This window comes from Halichoeres trimaculatus, unplaced genomic scaffold (genome assembly GCF_033239565.1).
Source record: "Halichoeres trimaculatus isolate MK-OKI-2021-1 unplaced genomic scaffold, fHalTri1.1 fHalTri1_scaffold_10, whole genome shotgun sequence".
Lineage (NCBI taxonomy): Eukaryota > Metazoa > Chordata > Actinopteri > Labriformes > Labridae > Halichoeres > Halichoeres trimaculatus.
The window spans coordinates 22,326,928-22,342,028 of NW_027437187.1; the positions used below are offsets into that span (position 1 = coordinate 22,326,928).

General features: G+C 41.3%; 1 protein-coding gene across 1 annotated transcript; it reads right to left on the reverse strand.

Annotated features, from left to right (window-relative positions):
• Nucleotides 1-257: 257 nt before the first annotated feature.
• Nucleotides 258-14,969, reverse strand: LOC141796333 (cysteine repeat modular protein 2). Its single transcript, XM_074677377.1, has 16 exons — nt 14,144-14,969; nt 12,262-12,465; nt 12,102-12,170; nt 11,888-11,930; nt 9,286-9,431; nt 7,850-8,044; nt 6,625-6,711; nt 6,315-6,513; nt 5,974-6,197; nt 5,625-5,867; nt 4,209-4,454; nt 2,261-2,456; nt 1,835-2,040; nt 1,583-1,683; nt 1,040-1,211; nt 258-954 (listed from the first exon to the last, which is right to left on the reverse strand). Exons 1-16 carry the CDS (start codon nt 14,319-14,321, stop codon nt 572-574), a joined length of 2,892 nt encoding a protein of 963 aa, XP_074533478.1. The 5' UTR covers nt 14,322-14,969; the 3' UTR covers nt 258-571.
• Nucleotides 14,970-15,101: the final 132 nt, after the last annotated feature.

The window sequence follows — 15,101 nt, forward strand, 5'->3', positions numbered from 1 at the left end:
TTTAGATGGCTAAAAAAAACTGTGAAGGCGGAAAAATGTCTTTATTCATTTCCTGGTGGATCATCGTGTAATCCATTGATAACACCTTGTGCCAGCCACTGTGGAACAAACTTGTTTAAGTTGTCGTGTAAACACTGATGGCAAAGCCATCTCCTGTTGCTTGTACTGTCATATGTAAAAGAAATTCAAGGATGGCAAGCAGACAGCTTTTTAATGTGTACAAAAAGCATCAGATGAAAACAAAGTTTTTATTTTATTAATATATTTACAACAAATATTGCAGATGCCAGTTTCTTAACATGATCATATCACCGTTTAACATATCTAGTAAAAAATAGGGGGAAAAAAAGTCATAAAGGCTAACAATTTATATATACATATTTGAATTTATTACAGTGTTTTTTCACACATGCCTCATCTAAGAATAGGCAGTCTATGGATACAGGCACTTTGTCAAATAATATAACCACCAGAATTGAAAAAGCACTGTACCTAAACAAAATTTCATCTCTACAACACAATAAACTATTCAACTGTACTCCTCAGTTACTGAAAGCTAGTTTGTAGTGACCTAAGAGGAATTAAGACAAGTGCCTTCGTCTGCATCCTGGTCTCCATGTCCATCCTGCTCATGGATGAAGCTGTAGCGTCGATACACAGATCCATTTTTGCTAGTGTACACCACATCCACTTCGTCTCCACTGTCCGGCTCAGGCACGCCATGAGGCATGTTGATGCTGGCACTACCGCTCAGTCTCTCGTAGCTCTGGCTCCAGCAGAACCTCTTCTTGGCCTGGGCTTTGACTATAACAAACACAGCCAGAGCTAACCCCAGAGCGAGCAGCAGGGCAACAGGCAAGGCGACTGTGGTGTGTGTCAGAGCTCTCTCAGACATTTTCAGGTCTGCTTCTTCATCCCGTCCAGACTTGGGTTTGGGGGCCTCAACACACAGAGCTGGAACAGAAAAAACAACTATCACAGGTGGTCATATTCCTTTACATCTTTGTGTTGAGTTTTTTTTAAGGGACAGAGTCTCTACCTGAGCGGCTGTCACAAACACAGCAGCCAGTGTTGTTCCCTCCGGCCTGACAGCAGCGAGCGCAGCGGTTCTCCACAGCATGAAGAGCAGAGTCATCGTGACAAGTCAGACACTGGTCAGGTCTGGGGCCGTTACAGTGCCTACATGAGATGTCACATGGCTCGCAGGTCTCCTAGAATAACACAACTTTAGATTTATATCACTTCTACAAGGTAAATCAAAGACAACTGAAGCAGACAGAGCAGTAGTTCCTGATTTAGGCTGGGTTTAGTAGACAGATGCTCCAGGTTTCATATCCTCAGCATTTTTAAGTGGCAGTAAAATATTCATCATTAACCGGGTGGACATAAACATTGTGATTTTAAAGGATTTCTTGGACATGACGTTGAAATAGACATTGTACATCAACAGGATTTCATTTATGAGTTCTGTGATAGCGGCGAAGCCTCCTATGAATTGAAGACTGGAGGGAAATCTTTAACTATTGAACCCTGTGGTAACAACTTATGTAAAATTATGGATAACCCAGTGGTATAAAGTCACCTCTTGTGAAAAGTACCGCCCCTCCTCACACCGTGGATAGCAGACATTGTCTTTCAGCGTGCTACCCCAGTCACACGTCACGCAGGCTTGCGGCGAGGCATCTACAAACATACATTTCAATAACCACTCATGAAGGAATGACAAATGAAAGTCAAATACTGACACAGTGGAAAGACACAGATCAGTTGTGGTCATTCTTCAGTGGTCTTTATGTGTCTAAATGATTGAGAAATCAGTTATCTGTTTCATTACCTGTGCATGTCTGACAACTAGTGTGGCACTGTTTGCACATGTTATCGTGCAGGAAAAAGCGGTGTGGGCAGCGTTCCACACAAAGTTTGGTTCCTTGAAGCTCCAGAAGAGGAGGAGAACAAGCCCTGCAGGATTCAGGACCAGGTCCGGTACATAGCTCACAGGAATGATGGCATCTCTCGCAGCGGGAGCCCTCTCTGTAATACCTGAAGAAATACACGAAATAAGCAAAGTTAAAACAGCCAAGTAGAAGAAGGTTTTGTCAGTCTGTAACTTTATCTTGAGTAAATTTCAAGTAAAATCTGTACATCACTCAAATTCTCTGTGCATGTTTCATCAGCCCACACCCCCTAGTTAATCATTACAGATCATGCTTCACCACAATGAAAATATCTGAAAGACTTTGGTGGAGCAGTGGGATCGTACCCAGTGGGACAGTGGGAGACGCAGAGCTGAAGGAGACGCAGATATCCTGGAGAACAGGTGAGGCAATCTCTGGCTGATACCCCAGTGCAGGTGGAGCAGGCGCGGTCACAAGGTGAACAAAATCCCAGCTCTGTACCATCAGCCTCCTGTTTGGTGGTGAACATACCTGCTGGACACTGGCTCACACAGGTGCTGTCTGAAAAACAAAGCAAACAAATTAAGTGTTTCAATAAAAACTCAGCAACAGTTTCTCATGTCACTTTATTTTCAGGGATTATTTTTGAGTTATCTGACAGAAAAACTGATTTATAAAGGGAAGTGCCTGAGTTTTTTTTTAAATCTTTTTTTATGGAGGTCTTCTTTTATTTTGTTCAATGCTTGTTTTTTTAACAACTTCATCGATGTAATGTTTCAAATACATGGATTGCTCCAACAAAGTTTCGTTGTGTATCTTATACAATGACAATAAAGCTTCTTTGTCTTTATCTTTAACATCTTTATCTTTGAATAAAGAGTAATAGGATTTTATTGTACTGACTGCATTGCTGTGCAAAGAGTTAATGGATTAAATTAATGTCTTATTCTGAGAAAAAAAGAAATCCATAGCAGCTACCTAACAAAAAAGGAGGATGGACAAACAAATCAAAAACACCCTTCCACACACTTTGTTTAGAAAGCAGCTGACAGCTCTCAGTAAACCAGCCATAAAACAAACAGTAAAGTCAATTCTTCTAAGAGCATTAAACTGTGCACCATGAAACAAAACAACAAACAAACAAAAGACACTTCTTCACATTGTTAATTCCAGACTTTAGTGAACTGAATATTTGGTGAGGAATACCTTTAATCTCAATCTGGAAATGATCCCTCTCAGCTTTCAGATGCTTAAAACACGATGATTCAAATGTTACATACCAAGGTCAGTTAAAGCTTTTTTCTTCTTTTTTTTTTAACTTCCAATGATGCCTTGGAGGGATAAGCTCCTTGCAATTAACTTGTCCTGTTGGCTGATAATGTTCTTGGCACTTACAGCACCGATAACATAGAAACAATAAATTATAAAGTCCTCTCAGTGCAGACACTTTAAAAAACAACAACAGTGCTATCCTAAAAAAATGCTTGAAGGATAAAAATATTTAAGATATAGTAGATCACTGTTTTGTTGAGTGCAGTTTTATTAAAAGTCTGCTCATGTGTTGCCAGACTACCAGGCTGCTTTTTTTTACGTTGAACCTTTTGTTCAGCTGAATTATCAAACTACTTTTTAAAGTAAGCTTGAAGGTTTCTTTTGTGACCAAGTTTAGAAGTAGATGGTCTGGACCGGCCTCTATTTACGCTGCTGTAGACCCAGACTGCACACTGATGGTCTATCACTCCCTTTCTCTCTTTGAATGCAGTAATATCAATTTAAAAACTTAAAGTATTGACATGTTCATACTGTTTCTAACTTTGGATTACTTAAAGGGTGTTCCTGAGCCCTTGTGAGTTTCTGCGTCTTTGCTGCAAACCGTCTGCTGCTGTTGACATGCTCCACTACATCTGCTACAACTTTCACTATAGGTGTAATCTTTGCTATCTCTGCTTTAACGCTAATGTTACCTGCATGGCTGCTACAATCAGTACTATTCTTCCTACCACCATTATCACCATAAAAGTTTGTAAATGCTTAAAATCTGAGGGCTTTGTTTCATTTATCTTATCAGTTTTGATGTTTTCTTTGCTGTTCCAGTAGAAACTTGTGCTTATGAAATGGTGCTAAAATCTTTTTCTGTAGCTCAAATCCATTGGTGATCAAGGTTTAATATACAACTGTTTCTAGTCTCTGAAGAGCTGGAGGTTCTGAGAAATTTTGTTTTGCTTTGTCATGAGGATGAAAGATTTTTTTAAGATCATACATCCTGAACCATTTTATCACAGGCGGCTGAACAGTGAGTTTAAAAAGGCTTACTATGAAGATATCTGGGGACAGCACAGGTCTGGCATTCATCATTGCCCGGCCCCTCGCAAGAGTAACAGTGTCGATGACAACCCACGCAGGTGAACTGGTCTTCATGGAGGTAGGTTCTTGTTGGGCAGTCTGTGTCGCCTGTCACACCACACAACAGAGTGTTTGGATCCAGCACCAGACCCTTTTCACACTGGGTGCATTGGTTTGCCTCTGGGCCTGAGCAGCTCTTGCACGTCTGATGGCATTCTGGAAACAGTCACACAAATCCAACTGTCACTGGAGTGGTCTTTTCACAGTTTCTTTCAAATAAAGGTGTGATAATCTCCACATGAAACAGACTGAGATTAACAGTGATGTCTCTTATTGACCTACAAAGCAAATGATACCATCAGGGACAAGATTACTTACTCCTTTTTTATAATTTGTGTCTATAACTGATGGCTTTCATTGACAAAAACAAGACAGGCTTCTCATAAGAAAAAATAACTGACACATAGACTTAATGTATATGAATTGGTACCAAAATCAAACCATGCAGAAAGGTCTTTCAAGGAGCTTTCAGTCACCCTTTCTTGTTTGTGTGTGTGTTTTTTCCCCGAATTGGAGCCAGGATTTCAGTTTTGGGTGGGTCAAACCAATTATGGTTGGAGCTTAACTTAGTTACTATGCATGGTTTTAAAGCACATTTGGTTGCTTGTTGCTCCTTTAACATTTGGTTGCATTTTTATAATGTTTTTGTGCATCAGATAGACCTGCCTGAAATTGCTCTCCATGGTACTGACCAAAGAGAAGTACTTTAATACACTACTTTCCATTTGCATAGGTTGTAAGAGCAGTGATATTACCATGGCTAAATAAAAAACAAAATCCTCATGTCTTTCCCAAAATCATTCCTCAGGCCCACATGTGTGACATGAGGTTGAATGTTTCATAACTTTGTTCAGTTGTTTTTTTTTTTCAACAAACTAAAAAGATTGCAAAACTCAGATCATTTGACTAAGAAAGGGCATCTAACAATAAAAAATGGGCATGAAGACACAAAATTTGCCACAATGTTCGTTTTAAACTGATTTAAAAATAAATAAATAAAAATAAGTTTAGTGTGCGCGTCCTGAAAGTGGGTAGGCCTGGGATTGTTGGACCCACCCATTACACCACCCCGATTCACCTCAGCAACTCCTAATTTTATTCAGGATCCAAAATAGTGGCTATTCGTGATTGTTGTTGACACAGAAGCTTTTTTTCTATGTCCAAAAAAGTAGAGACTATTGAATAAAAGAAGGTTTTGTAGGTGAGACGTCATCGAGAATGGAAAATGGGGCCATTAAAAAAATCAACAAAATAGTACCAGCTAGCTATTTGGCAAGTTTCTCTGCTTACTGCACACTCCTTTGAAAGGTGTTTGAAGAAGCTCACCTTGACATTCCAGTGCTTCAGTTTCATAATAAGTTCCAATTGGGCAGTCTTTGGAGCAGGCACCTTTGTAGAGCTTTGGGCTAAATGTTGAGCAGGTTTCACAATCATCTGTAAGGGGTCCTGAACATGTACCACAGGTAGGGTGGCACTGACCACAGCGGCCCTCCTCCATGTCCTCGTAATAGCCCAAAGGACAGCTCGCTTTGCACACACCGTTGAGCATCAGGTAGAGGAAAGTGCACTCTGAAAAGATGCGCGAAAGGGTTGGTACATTTGTAAAAACAGATACAATTCAAAGTGAGTTCATAATAGACTGGAACATTTTCTCTCCACACAGATTTTTACTCACTGAAGCAGGTGTGGTCATCCGAGCAGACGTCACAATGTGGAGGACAGCGCCTGCATGTACCATCATCAGCAGGATATGTCTGCAGGGAACAGTTGAGTCTGCATGTGCCGCTCTCTAAGTAGTGACCATCAGCACAGGACAGACACTGAGACTTGATGCCATCACACGTCAGACAGGAGGTATCACAGGCTTCACATGAGCCCTCTGCTGTCTCAAAGAAACCTCTGAAAGTAGAATTAGACGATACTGAATGAAATATAAAGAGGGGCTATCGACACCCAAACACACCATATCTGAAGAACTATTCCTCAGTGTAATTCTTAAATCAACTAGGTGCGTACTCTGGACACTCAGACCAGCATCGGCCCTGGTGGAGAAACAGTTTGTAGCTTCCTTTGGAGCAGCTGATGCAGTTATCATTGTTTTCCACGCAGGCCTCACAGTTGGGAGAGCAGTCTTCACACAGCTGAGTGGCAGAGTTGGCATAGGAGCCGGACGGACATTGTGCTACACAGGAACTGTCCTGGTCCAGGAAATACCCTGAAACACACACACATCAAAGAAAAAAAGGTGAAAAAGAAAAAAAAAAAGTTTATCACGAATTGGAATTATTTTTCCTTTGACAGCCCTAACAAAGGAGAGTGGATATACCTTTAAAACAAGAGGAACAATCCAGGGCTTGAGGGCCAAAGCAAGTCCGACAGGATGCATCACAAGAGTGGCAATCACTGTATTGACCTGAAGTGTACAAAACAAATGTGTTAAATAAATACTACAGGAATTCAGATATGATATAACATAGGCTTTGTGCTTGATTACATACATTCACCACTAGAGGGTGCAATGCTGAGATGCTACTGTGATTTATTGCAATCTAATCATGGGAAATGTAGTACAACGGGTTAATAGGAGGTCACACTTTCAGGGATATAGTGAGCCTAATATATGAGTTAACATAAAACAAGCTGATGTCTTGATGTATACAGTTCAGCACCTCTCAGACAGCTTCAAACCGATTCGCTGATGAATGAAAAATTGATAAGACACCACATTAAGAAGGTCTAGCCTCTGGTACTGAGAGGTTAAAATGTGGAGCTGGCTGTGTTGCCAAAACGGTAAAAATAGTGTTAAAGCTTCCTTTTAATACATCTTAAATTCAGTGAAAATTAAAACCTGTTAAATTCCTACAGCGTAACACAATATTTTGAAGTTACAGAGTCATTTCAAATATTTCTTTTTTGTTACATCAGTCGGCGGGTTCAGAAAAATACTTGGATAAATGACAAGCAATCCTGGCAACAATCAGATATTCTGAGCAGCACAGGAAGGTAAATAATCAAACCAATGAGGCAGAAGCTACATGATCGCCCTGATTACCCTGCGTGCTTGACAACAATAGAGAAAGTTGTTGACTCAGTCCCTAAAGGGGGAGCAGGTGAAGAGCCCAGTACTTGAGTCAGAGGAGCCTTTTGAAATTGCTCCACTAGAATGGCTCTCGAATGAAAGGTGATGCAGTACATGTGCAGCAGGGTGACACAGTGAGTAGAAGACTGTCCTTCAACTTAGAGGCCCTTTGGCGGGGATCAAGTCCCTGTCTCAGCGGCAGCTATCCACCATGCTGGAGTGTCCTTGAGCAAGATGCTGAATTCTTCCAAACAGCAGGGAATGTGTACTGATCTGTGCTCTGACCTCCCACAGGACACAGCAATTACTTCCAATTGGAGAAGGTAACATGTTTTTCAGAACTACCTCTGACTTACTTGACACTCATCTGCAATCCACTTTGTTTTGCAGAAAAAAAAACAGGTAAGACTAACCCTAACCAACAAATTTTTACCAAATATAAATTTCAAAAAGTTACAAATGAGATTGTTACCATCATAATACTGTCCCAATGGACAGTTAACCAGAGGACACTGTCCATGCAGGGGAGAGTTTCCTCCACGACAAAGGTCACAGTCTTTTGACCTGGGTCCATGGCATGTCTGGCACGAGCTGTGGCAAAGCTGACAGCGCCACCCACTGGAGTCACTGAAGGTTTGCTGTGGGCACTGTTTGACACATTCAACACCTGACAGGGGAGAGCAGCACATAGGAGAGGTTGTTTAATCTTCCATCACAAAGCTTTGTGCTAGTAGCTACGAGTAGTGTTAAAAAAATCTAGTAGAGACAATTAAACAGATACTTTCTGTTTACATCCTCACTTATAATTAGTTCATTTATTTGTAGAGATTCAGTGATATTTTTCCTGAACACTCCTCGATAAATATCTTTCATTAAAGGAAAGATAATCATCAGAGAGCAAACTTGGAAAACACATTGTCTTGCAGCAGTGCAATAAGATTTTTTTTTTCGAGTGTAGTGTTCGGATCTGCTTATACCCTCAAGAGTTAAACCCTTTTCTTCAGTTTGCACTCCTCTCTCTCTCCAAACTGCCCAGACATCACTCACTGACCTCGATTTGAAAAAGGATCATATGGCTGAAGGAGAGAGAATAAGCTGATTGTCCATGATGGATCCTGTCTGACACAATGTGGAATCTCATGTCTATGAAAAAGTTGCTGATACACTGCATTTTTTTCTTTTTACTCTCTCTCAGGGCTTGGTATCACAGTTTGAGACTTGCTTTTAGTCTTTTTTGTGCCCAATTCAAAGGAAAAGCTTGCTGCCTATCGCTGCTAGGGGTCTTCTGTTTATTGTGACCTGTGATGGGCACAGCAGCTACAAGCTGTGAAATCCATGGCACAGTGAATGAACATGGCAGATCCTTTAAAGCTAGCCAGTGTTTAAAACTACACTAGAAAAATAATCATTTACTGTAAAGTCTCATATCATTTAGATAAAAAAGGGATGTTTTCATTCACATGATGGATGTTGAACGAAGTGAGGAAAACAAAAGTACGAAATATAGTACTGGAATCAATAGGAAAGCCTGAAGTGTGTTGTTATTGGTAGCATATTGGTATTCACACCTCTAATCTTCTTGCAATAGCCACAGGCTTTAACAGAGATGCCTGTAGAGAACAAAACAACACAGTCCTCATTTCTGGTTTGCACAAAGCGCCATTTGCATATCTCATGTTACAGATTTGCTGACATGGACATGATTTGCAATCCAAATGAAGAGTCAGAGTGCCATCATTAGTCTCTGACAACAATGACTGATCACTCTCACACACAGTGATTTTAGAGTATATCAAACACAAAGTGTTCTAGTACAGAGTGAGACAAGTGGGTATCTAAATCCCTCTTATCTGTTCTTCTCTCAGACAAAATAGCAGTAGAAATAATTGTTCTTTGTTTTTGTGGTACCGTTGAGGAAGTAACCGGGCTGGCAGGCAAGGCAGCGCGTGCTACTCCTGCAGTCTGTGCATGGTGTTGGACAGGACAGACACACACCCCGGCCTCTGTCCTCATAGGTGCTCTGAGGGCAGTGCCTGCGACACTGGTGTCTGAAACTGGAGAGGAAAACATTTATTCCAATGTTTTTTTTTAAATGCTTATACAATATTTATCATTCATTTCTGGATATTAAGAGTTATCTAAAGACGTATTCTGTGTGAAATAAGTAAGAACATATTTACTGTCACAGCTAATGCAAAAAGAGGCCCTTTTTCTCAAGCAAACATGCAGACAAAGCTTTTGAAGTATCAAAGACCTCATGGTAACTATTGTGATTCTATTGTGATTCGACTGCACATTCAAAGCTTAACAGAGAGTGAAGAATGATGCTTCTCTAGGCAGCCCTTTCCCCACATGGATCAGTGTGACGAACTGAAACCAGAGGAAAGACAAAACACACCACATCCAAGAGCCATCCCAGCATGCACTGTGTCTGTCCACAGCACACCTGCAGTTGTATTGTTGACTTTTATACTGTCCTAAGCTAAAAGGTGTGCTCAGTCAAACATCAGGATGGAAAGCAAACACAGACCAAAATATTACGTGTACTGCTTTTCCTCAAGCTTATCGGGATTCTACTCTCTTCTCAAGGCAGGAAGTTAATTGGTGTTTTATTTGTAGCCCACAGGCATGGGAAGATTTTAGTCATTAACCTGTCCTATCAGTCCTTTGGGGTCTACTGAGCTATTAAACATGAGATGGATGTCCTAAAAAAAAAAGAAGCAAAAAGGAGTTGAGATATGGAGTTGGAAGGATGTCACGCACAAAAAAGCAAGAACAGCGTATCCTTTACCAAGCTGCTTTTCCAAAAGACAGTCACTAAACATTCTCTGCTATCCTCCTGCATGAGCAAATCTGACCACCAACAAACTTCACTTCCTGCTGTGTTGCTGTGGTTTTGGTGCTAAGATTTGTAGCTTGTTTGAGAAGGAGCAGCTGGAGGCGCCACACTGCATCCATCAGCTCACACACAGCTGATGCAGACGAGACTCTGTTCCTGGCCTGGAAACAAAACACAGCTTAAGAATCTGCAGGATGTTTAAGAATCCCTCTGTGCAAATATTAGACTATCCATTCCAGGAGAGCATGTCAGGATTTCCAAAGCAACTTTTGTGCAGGGTTTTTCCACTCAAATTAGTAAAGAAAAGTGAAAATGTGTGGTAGGTAGACTCTAAAGTTAAGAAACCTTGGTGTAGGGTATGTGGTAGAATATAATGAGAACCAGTCACAGTGGACTTGTAGTTACACTGCACTTAGGTCCTTTGAGAGGAAGATAAATGTCAAAAAATACCAAGCATCCATCATGCTGTGGTGCTTTTCAATACAAAGTGTTAGTGATGTGATAAAAAATTGGCCTCACTTACTCAAACGGTCAGACTGAAACACTTTCATTACAACAAAACCTCAGCAGAGGACTTTCTAAAGGCACTGAAACTTGTCAGAATCAATCACAGTGAGGCTGCTCCGTTTGTTCCTGATTGCCTCGCTCTCTATTGAGTTTTTTTATTTGTTTTTTTTGCCCACTCCAACCACAGAAATAACTAAGACAGCCTGTCATTCTTAATTCCTGACACCATTACTATCAGAGTGAATGTAATACACGTTGATCCACAGAGAAGACTGAGTATCTCCCTTCACCTATGTAACAGAGGGGAAAAGAGGTGAGTGCAGTGAAGCAGTGGACTGTCAGTAGAGTCAAGATGGCGCACACTATATAATCACACATGCTACTGGCTGAGCTTCCACTTATACTTGCCCTCATTTTCTCTCTCCCCCTCTTTCTCTCACAAATAACATAAAAACAGACTCTGTGAAGGTTCTCTGTGAAGCAGCCCTCTCTCTTGTGCTCACACTTAGGCTCAGGTAACAGCGGACAGCTAGGATTGGTAGGTAACTCGACTCACACAGTGCCCAGAGGCCTATACTCAGGGGAACACACACAATTGGAGGTCTGTGCTTGCTCACAATCCTGTGTTACACTCTGGATCTTTGTTATCCTCTGGTGTAAACAGAAACACAGGTGAAATTAAGTTTCTTGGGAAGTGAGGAATAATCGACAAATATATACTCCAATTTACAGAAATGTATGCTATACCAAGTACTGCATACCCATTTTACCAAGTTACTCTTCGGCAAGAAAATTGGATTGCATACAAAAACAATTACAAGGTCATTTTGAGGCTAATTATCTCTGGGAAGCATAATTAATGTTCATAATTCAGAAGCTCTGAAAAATGCATGCACGCAGCTCTGAACCATGCATAATTATGTCTACCCTAAATCAATTTTCTCACAGAAAAAACTGACCCTAAAATCTCAAATTTTGACTCCCTATAACATGACTATGCTCTAGTTTAATGCATGATAGTAAGAAAGGGTTTGGGGCATGAGTAACTGAAAGTTTTGGTCATAGTTTAAAAAGTTAGGTAAACGCCAACACCTGACAACGTGTTTCATTTTGAAGAACAGCACATGGGAGGCCTTATAATAAAACACAAGAGACAAAACTCACAGAAAGTAACCTTCAACACAGCTGTTGCAGATCTCTGGGTCTTCTGTGTACGAATAAGAGAAGGTGATTAATTAGGATTCATGTTGAGTGCAGTAATGGCTATATTTAAAACATGCTGTGTCCTATTATTCCTCAAGTTTTAATGCAAATCTGCCTTACATAAGATAAGCTACAGTCAGGTGTTAGAGCAAACCTGTAATCATGAACCACTTACCTACAGAGCATGTTCTGCAGCCCATCTCACAGTCGATGCACTCTCCTGTGTCAGGGTCCTGCACCTGTCCTGAAACGAGGAAACACGGCATCACAAAGCTGAATGTTTCCCTCTTGAATTAGAAAAAATATTCATCATAAAATCTCTGCTTCTTATTTACCTTTAACGCAGGATGCTGTTTGGCACACACCATTCTGAAGCTTGTAGTGTTCTCGACATTTAGCACATATGTTCCCGTCCGTGCACAGTTCACAATTGGCTATGCAGGGCAGGCAGACATAGTGACCCCTGTCAGGATAGAGTCCCCTGGGGCAGTGTGTCCGACAGCGACCTTGGTTGAGGAAACGTTCCTGCCCATCTTCATCTGAGGAAGATGAGGAAGAGGACATGGAGAACTGGTTAAAGTCATTTCTGTTTTCTCTTAGCTGAAGACCCCTTTGGCCACACAGAAGTAGCACCCAGAAATGCTTTTCCCAAACACCTGGACGTTTTTAAGAAAATTCATATCAATCACCTTCTCATCATGAATACAGCAGTACAGCCAAATAGGCTGGCAATTACATAGTACGAAGAAACTATGTAAGGACTCTGCCAACTGGGTGAAAGTTCAGCACCTTCAGCAAATAATAACATCAACACACAGGTAGCAAATCAAAGTGGCTGATTAGAAGGAGAGAAACAATGCTCTAAGTCAGATGCAATTAACCTAAGACTGAGGATTCAATCATGTGTTCAAAATACTTTATTGGAAAAAAAAAGGAAATAGTGACAGCGTTTATTGATGACAAGGTGCGGAAGTCTTCAGCCCAGCGTATGAGGCAGTGTGAGATTACTTTCTGACCGATGATGCTCTAGCGAATGTAAACAAGGGCAATCAGAGGCAGATGAGAGATCAGAGCTGTGGGCAGGGACACAGTGTTGTGTAAGCCCTAATGATTAATGCTCTGCCACCTGCCACTATCCTGGTCATGGCACCTGAGGCATCTCTGGAAGCAGCAGACACACAGCATTGTCTCATCTGCTCAGCTCTGCACACAAGATGTGTGAGACCTGGAGGAGGGGCAGAAAGCTGCTGCTGCCTGTCTAACCCTTCCACCTGCTTCAACCTCAGCACACACACAGGGAAAAGTGGCTTCAATATGGGATCAAGCCACAGAGCAGAAAGAATGGGGTAGAGACTTATTTGTTCTTACAGACAGAGCAACACACAGATGGACCAAAAAGATCAAATAAAGGCTATAATTTACAACTTAGCACAAGAAAAATCTGCAGCAGTTCCTTCTAAAACACTCTTCAAACTAATGTAGAATGAAAGGCATGTATTTGAAGAAAGGGTGTGTGAGTGTGTGTAAGGAGAGAGATATCTGCAGGTTAAGCCCAGTGAACTGAAACAGTAATACTTGCAGCCCAGGGGGATGTTTTTTTCTTTTCCCTCTGATTAACAAAGGCCCCATTCTGGCGTGATCAGATTACTCTGTGAAAACCTTGAAGAAAAATGATCACACCTTCATCTCATACACATTTTGCAGGTGCCCTTGAGACAGACTATTGAAAAAAAAAAAAGTTGTATGGCAGGTCTATGACAGTTTAACCAGAGTAAATGGTCAACCATGGCTGAATGTTGTCTAAAAGGAAAAAGACTGTGGTTTGGCAACCATTATACAAAACTCCACCACCCCTTAAGCTGGACAAATGAGTTTGTGTGAAGTCTGTGTTATTCAGGCATCAGATGAGCCCCCCCAAAAAAACGATTTCCCACGTTTGCAAGTCTCCAAAATACAACATGAGGCTACTGAGATTTGTTATAATGTGGTAAGATTATTGTCAACTTTTGATTCATTCTCTGTTTAACTCCTGGTGGATATTCATGATAAGGCAAAACGGGCAGCAAACTACTTTCAAAAGCCTTAATTTCTTGGGATCTATCAGGTGCATTACTGTGAAAAAATACAGAACAGAGACTAGTGATTGTATAAGTCTCTTGGAAGCAGCTATCGATCTTTCTGCTACCTGGAAAAGATAAGAAATAGGCTTATACTCACCAACTCCACAGGTAGTGCAATCAAACAGCTCGTGCCCGTCGCACTCAGAGCAGGTGGGATGACAGAGGACACACTGACTCTTCAGCAGAAACTGTCCGCTCGGACAGGGTGACGAAGGTTTACATATAATAAATCCAACGCCGTGGACAAAGATCAGAAACGCGGCGAAACACCTCATGGCTGTGCCCGAGGACTTCCACGGGAAGTGAGGAAGAAATCGCAAACAGACAGGACTGTCTCTACGGACGCAGTGACCGTGCGTGCAGTAGGTGTACGCTGGCAGATCGATATGGAGCTGTGTCTCACTAGCCCAGAAATAACTTGCTGGACCAGTTCATTCAAGTGAAACACAGTGGACAATGAGCCCGAACTGCGGTTAGCATTTAGTAAAACATCTCAAATAGGAAGGCAACAGCGTTTCTGTGGCCGCTTTAGGTAGGTAGGTAGGTAGGTAGACAAATAGAGATAAAGAGATGGCCTTAATACGCTCATAGTTTTATATAAATTTAACAGGTGCCTTTTGTTGGCTCTCTTTTTTAACCGATAAACTGGTGTCAGGACACATTTAGCTAATGCTGGTTTAAACAACGTAAGTGTACCAGGACTGTGAAGTCTGAGCTTTTGGGGGGCTATTTTTGCATTTTGCACATTTGTTTCTGTCTTCATTCAAGCTTCTAAAACATATTTTCTTTTAGCACAAGTGTTTGAAATGTAATAGTTCAGATTTTTACTGGTCCATGTAGTTTAAAACTCAGTTGTACTCACAAAATTGTTTATCTGTTTTTTCTCCTTTGAGTGCCGCTGCTGGATTGTGTGCATGCATATACTTCATGTATGCATCTCTTACTTTGGTGAATGAAGTTGAAGCTGTTTTGTTACGGAACAGCGGCCTCTCGCGGCTCCTCACTGGAACTGTACCCATGGCATCAGAGGGCGTGTGCCAAAGTTCCTCGCCGGC

Bases quoted from the DNA above. Each gene is read 5' to 3' on its own strand.
- LOC141796333 (XM_074677377.1), bottom strand. From the start codon at position 14,321: ATGAGGTGTTTCGCCGCGTTTCTGATCTTTGTCCACGGCGTTGGATTT. The intron at 8,045-9,285 runs GTACCACAAAAA...CTCCCCTGTCAG, and splicing joins GCCCGGTTACTTCCTCAACG to GTGTTGAATGTGTCAAACAG. The intron at 6,712-7,849 runs GTAACAATCTCA...TGTACACTTCAG, and splicing joins ATTGGGACAGTATTATGATG to GTCAATACAGTGATTGCCAC.